This window comes from Lepidothrix coronata, unplaced genomic scaffold (assembly GCF_001604755.1).
Source record: "Lepidothrix coronata isolate B3197 unplaced genomic scaffold, Lepidothrix_coronata-1.0 Scaffold27, whole genome shotgun sequence".
Taxonomy (NCBI): domain Eukaryota; kingdom Metazoa; phylum Chordata; class Aves; order Passeriformes; family Pipridae; genus Lepidothrix; species Lepidothrix coronata.
In genome coordinates, this window is record NW_016690207.1 from 4,777,318 (window position 1) to 4,783,317 (window position 6,000).

At 52.7% G+C, this 6,000-nt stretch overlaps 1 protein-coding gene across 3 annotated transcripts in view; it reads right to left on the reverse strand.

Annotated features, from left to right (window-relative positions):
- The window catches only part of LOC108494865 (protein CEPU-1), a 358,720-nt gene that overhangs the window by 145,417 nt on the left and 207,303 nt on the right, over nt 1-6,000 (reverse strand). Inside the window, exon 1 of one of the 3 annotated variants that reach the window (XM_017809847.1) lies at nt 1,906-1,951. The exons of the other annotated variants lie outside the window; for them this stretch is intronic. Coding sequence (XP_017665336.1) covers nt 1,906-1,918 — 13 coding nt within the window. The 5' untranslated portion in view covers nt 1,919-1,951. Of the gene's footprint in view, nt 1-1,905; nt 1,952-6,000 lie in introns of those variants that run through there. 3 annotated transcript variants of the gene reach the window in all.

Consider the following 6,000-nt stretch of genomic DNA (forward strand, 5'->3'; position numbering starts at 1 on the left):
ACTTGATCTAGTGAAAGCTGTCCCTGCCCACAGCAGGGGGTGGAACAAGATGAGCTTTAAGGTCCCTTTCAATACAAACCATCCCGTGATCCTTTGTACACTCCGGATGGGCCAGGCAGTGCTGCAGGACACAACATCAGGAGGATGCACAGCACCCCTCAAGGCCTGGCTTTTCCCCTAAAATTACTTCTTCCTCCCACAGTCCTCAGTGTTTGGGCCTTTTCCAACAGCCCAGCCAACACAATACACGTGCTCAAGAACCAACACCTCTGTGCATCCAGTCTTAATATCAAACATCTCTGCAGAGAGTTAAAACAATGATTGAGGAGCCACCAAGCCACGCTGGCACAGTGAGAATTATGAACTGGGATTGATCCTTGGTACAAATCAATATTGGTTTTACATAAATCTGTTTCTCGGGGCTCTGCTGTCAGGTTATGGCACTGTATTAACACCCAAAAAATACCCTGTGCACTCTCTCTGCACCCACAGCAGTTTGATCAGCACGGCTCAGGTGCCAGGGACAGCTGATGCCGTGGGATAAAACCACACCATTAACCAAGTGACAGCATTTTATAAGAGTGTGACATCAACCCAGAGCTCCACAACCCAATCCAGCAGCAAGTGAAAAGGGAAAAAGCTGAATAGGCTGAAAAGCAAAGCCAGACACTGCTCAGGTCTCACCATGGATATCTGGGAGCTCCAGCACAGCTCCCTCAAATGGGAAAACACAAGAGTCTACCCCCCTGAGTCTCCACCCTGGATAACCCTTTGGAGAAGCAGCTCCAAGAGTTGCTGTGCCTTCTCCTGGGATGGTCCCAAACAAAGCACACCAACCAAGCCTTCCCCAGCCCATCTGGATCTCACATACACCCCAAACTGCAGGGAGAAACAAAAAGATGAATGTCCCTGGCTGGTGCTGGGCCACCAGCACATCCCCCCTCTCCAGCTCAGTGTCCCCACCAAAACAAACCCTTTCCTACCACAAACCAGGCGCCCAGAGAGGAGCAGATATCTCAGTTTATACCACCCAAAAACAAGGAGGGGAAGGTCCAATATTTCCTTTCTGACTGCCCACTAGCTGCAGCCAAAAAGGAGGTTTTTTTACCTCAAACACCACCCTTGCAACACCCAACGTGCTTCCCTGAAGCTGCCAAATTGCTCGAGTATATTCCTGGGGAAAAAAAAATCCGGGCTCTTTGCTGTCTGCCTGGATCAATTTGAGTTTTGCCACTGGTCCTCTGACCCTCACGGCTCTCTGCATTCCAAGAATAATATTAATAATAGTCCTGCCATTAAGCAAGATGCTTGGTTTGAATCTGGAGATTTTGAGAAATGATCTCATAAATTTAATTCCCGGGGTACCATCTTTGAGCGTTAACAGGCACAGTCGCCTCTGAATTCTGGGAAATGAGCATAATTACATGGAGATCGACAAGGCACAAATGCCAAGAATTCTGTTAACCTTTAATACTGCAAAAAAACTCTCCCCTTGTAATTATCTCTTTCCTTTGTCTTAAATGTTACTGATGAATATTTAGTGGGATAAGCAAATAAAAGGAGGCTGAGGGGTGCAAGGAGGTGCAGTTCTCCACGGGATACGGATGAAAATCTCACAGAATCATCGTGGCTTGGGGTAGGACGGGGCTCCAGGTCCCCAAAATTGCCACGTGGGGACACGGCACCCCGGTGGCGACACAAAGCCATGGCAGAGCCGGCGGAGGGGAACGTGAGTTACACCAAAATCCAGATTGATTCCCAGCACTGCTGCAAATGCACCTTCACCCGGGGCAGTGGTGTGGGCACGGAGCGACCCCCTGGCCCCAGTGGGACGGTTTCAGGGGCCCCTTTCTCCAAACGGAACTTTGTCTCGGAACAAAACTTCCCGGGTAAAAAGCACGTCACCTTTCAAACGCATCCTCCCCGGGGCTGCAAATGGCACTGCCCTCTTGCTGCACATGGAGTCTGATGGAAAGAAGATTTTCTCCCGGTGTGAACTGCATTAATATCTGTCACCGCTCTGGCATTTCTGCCTATAATGATGAAAAATATGTGCCGAGGATGCGGGGTGCTCTCGGCGTCGCCTCCCTCCCCAGGAAGCGAAATTAGAAGCAGCTGCTCCTGCTCCCGTCCTCTTTCCAGCCCCGCTACATTATCTGGGAAGCAGATTCTTTGGGAGCCGGCGTGGGGACGGGCCAGCCTCGCCACCTATCCTGGTTCCAGCTGTGCCCTGCTGTGCGCGGGGCTCGGCTCTCCCCTCCCCGGAGCTGGAGAGAGCTGGAAAGGTCACTCTCCTCTTTTAATGTCGCGTCAGAGCGACCGCTGCGGGAACGAGGGAAGGGAAAAGGCACGTCTCCTCTGCCGGATGGAGAAAATCCAGTTCCGGCCCGGCAGGAGGGTGCCAGCAGGAGCTGGCTGGGCTTTAACCAACGCCAAATGCTTTCAGGACACTGTCCAGGAGCTCTGCGAGAGGTGGAAAGAGACTCCTCCGGGATTTCAAGGTGCTGCTTTCATCCACATCCCAACCACAGCTGGCTGGGATGGGCAGGGAGGCAGAGAATCCCATGCCGTGGAGGAGGGGGATTGCAGCACACCCAAAATGCTGCAGGGAGCGAGGATACCCTATCCATGAGTGTGCCAGCGCCGGATCCCAAATTACCCAATACTTCCTGGGCCACCGAGGCTCGGGGCTGGTCCACCCCGGAGCCCCACAGTCCCACCAGACAGGTTGGGTGTCAGAGGAGAGGCTGGAGCAGTCACAGAGCAAACTTTCCCTCCAGCCTCAAAGCCAGAGCTTTACATCCTCTCTCCTGCCTCATTCCAGGAGGAACGAAGCCAAAGAAATATTTATTCACAGAAGACCGTGGAGAAAAATGAAATAAAAGAGGTTTGCTCATTAAGTCCAACACCTGCCCCTCCTGGGAGGGCTCTGAGGAACTGGCTTTGCAGTTGTGGAGAGGAGAAACATGTGTCAGAGCCCAGAGCCAGGGCTGTTAACACCAGCAAGGGCTCCAAACCTCCCCGAGGGAGGTGACACCACAATCACCTTGGACCTGGGGTCCCAGCAACCCCATCCACCCCCTTGGCTACTCCCAACCTCAGAACAAGGCAAATGTTTGCCCCACCCCCTTCCCTTTCCTTTTCCCTGCCTTCCACTGGAGCGAGCTTTCTAGTCTCCAAGCTGCTTTTATGCCCCTTTAAAAGGTTATAAAAGCTGTCTTTATATTCCAATAAAGGGATATAAAAACAACCTTTTTCTCAGTTCAATAAACGTGGTTAACTTTTCCCCCCATTAGCACGTTTTTGCCTCAATGCCGTGGGCACGGATGAGGACGGGGCTCTGGGAATCACATCCCAAGGCGGGAGACAGCAGAGCATCCCAAGGGAGAAGGACCAAGAGGCCAAAAGGGGGCCAGAAACAGGCAGAGAGAGGCATCATGACCTGAGCTGCTGCCCAAAAAGGAGAAAGATGAGGATACAGCCTCACTGGATACTGTGCTGGTGCATTTACTCCAAAGGGAAAACCTCCTGGAAGGAGGTATGAGCCCAAGGAAGGGCCGTGCTGGGAGAAAAATTCAAGTGATGAACTACAGAAATCAAGGGGCAAACAGTCACCCAGCAGGGTTTTTCCTCTCCTGGTAAAGCCCCCTTGGTTACCATCCTTGCAGGACCCAGGAAGCCACAGCACCCGGGGCAGTGCCACCTTCCCTCCTGGATGGCAAGGCACAGGTCACCTCACCTCTCGCTGCCAACCCCCTGCTCTTGGCAACAGCATTTAGACCTCACAGACCACGGCTCAGGAACTGTCCTGTCCAGAGCATCAGTGCCACACATGGCCTGGCAGGTCCCTGCTCCCCACACAGCCTCCAGACAGGGCCCTAATTATTATTTAGCGATGGTGCAGCCATCCCGTGGCTTGCAATCCGTCTTTCTCAAAAGCGTCCTTTTCCTTGGAAGAGGATCTAAACCCGTCCTGCTGCTCGTCCAACAGCCTCTCCGGGCATTAAAACAAGGAGGTTTATTATTTTTGGTGACAGCCTGTTCTGCAAGGTGAACACAACTCGTATGAATCAAACCCAGCTCGGATTTCATTCATCATCCCCCAGCAGCACCAACATGAAGGGCGGGAGGGGTTTGGCTGTTGAATGCAGAGCAGAGGAGTGTGTTTATCAAGGATGATCTATCAGTGATGGGGAGCTGCAGGGTGCTGGGCCCGTGGCTGCTGGAGGGAGAAGAGTGGGGGAGATGTGAGTCCATAAATAAGGCAAGTCTGGAGCGAGCAGCCACAGGGAGCCAGAATTGAAGCCCAGCACCAAGGCAGTGAGAGCATTTCTAGGCTGTGCTCCCATTCCCTGCCCTCATTTATCCCTCCCTGCCCCTCCACACTTATTGGGGGATGGGGACAAAATTCTGTCCAGGGCAGGAGCAAGATAGATGATTTTATCATAAAATCAAAGACTGGTTTGGGTTGGAAGGGACATTAAAGCTCATCTTGTTTTACTCCCCTGCCATGGGCAGGGACACCTTCCACTACCCCAGGTTGCTCCAAGCCCCCTCCAACCTGGCCTTGGACACTTCCAGGGCCAGGGCAGCCACAGCTTCTCTGGGCAACCTGTGCCAGGGCCTCCCCATCCTCCCAGAGAAGAATTCCTTCCTAATATCCAATCTGACCATGCCCTTCACCACAGGGCTCCTTGCCCCCAGCACCCTGTCCCAGCTCACTCCTTCCCACCCAGCAGGAACAGGCTGAGCCCTCCCCACCACCACCAGCTAATTAACCCGAGTAATTGACTTTACCAGGCTCCTTTCTTAAGGCTGCAGGAGAACGCCGAGGGTGAAGGGAGAAGGTGAACATCCAGGGCTCCTTGGGGAATTCAAAAGCATTTACAGTCCCCAGCACGAGAAAATCCATACTCATCTTGGCTCCAGGAGGCAGGGCTGCCCTCCCAGGCTCCTATTAGCAATTCCCAATCATCCTTTATTAGGCCTGCATTGATTTGCTGCTCATTTCGGTGGGAAGGCAGAGCTAAGAGCCTTGACCCAGCCTCAGCTGGGGAATCCAGGTGTGGAGCTGATGGTGCTGGGAGGAGAGCTGGGGGAATGCTGAACGAGGTTCACCTGTGCCATCTGCAGAGCTGTCCTTTCAAAACAGCCTTGCATATCCCACAGAGATGGGAAGCAGGTGGGGAAGAGGGGTCACGGGCAGGAGGGGCTGGAGGCTCCTCCTGGTCTTTATGTAGGGATCTCCTTCCATGCTGGGAAGGGAGGTTTTGTCTATCAGGGATTTTTGGAGCCCTGTCCCGGGAGAAGTTATCTGGATCCCACACTCCAAACTCCAGCCCTGCAGAGCTGCTTGGGCCAATTATTATCCCCTGAGAGAAACAGTCCCCTAACATTAGCCTCATTTCCAAGCCAACATTTCCATGCAGCTTGTGAAACACAAATCCTGTTAGGAATCATCTGAATATTTTGTTCTAATAATGCCATAACACCAGCGTACCCATTAGCACATACACGGAAAGGAGTATTTGAATATCAAAACAAAGTGAATTTACAGGCTTTTTTTTTTTTTTTCCCCTCCTGGCAAAGGCATCACTGCTAGTTATCAGTTTCCAACTGTTTGCACCACAGCTTTTCCATGCGTGTCCCTGCTGTCATCAAACCTGCTGCTCCCTGCCCCCTGTGTCCTCACATAACCCGGGACGTGCAGACATGGGTACAGAAGGACCTCACAGCCCCCAGAGGAAAGGGGCTGGGGACGAGCAGGGTGGCAGCTCTGCAGAGGAAATGGTGGGAGATGCAAACCTGAGTGTGGCTGAGCTGCAGATAAATCCCTCTGTCTGCACCCGACAGCATCACCTCATCCCATCCCAGCATCACCTCATCCTCACAGCTTCCACCTCATCCCATCACAACACCCACCTCCTTTCATCACAGCTTCCACCTCATCCCATCACAGCACCCCTCATCCCACCAGGGCACCCACCTCATCCCATCACA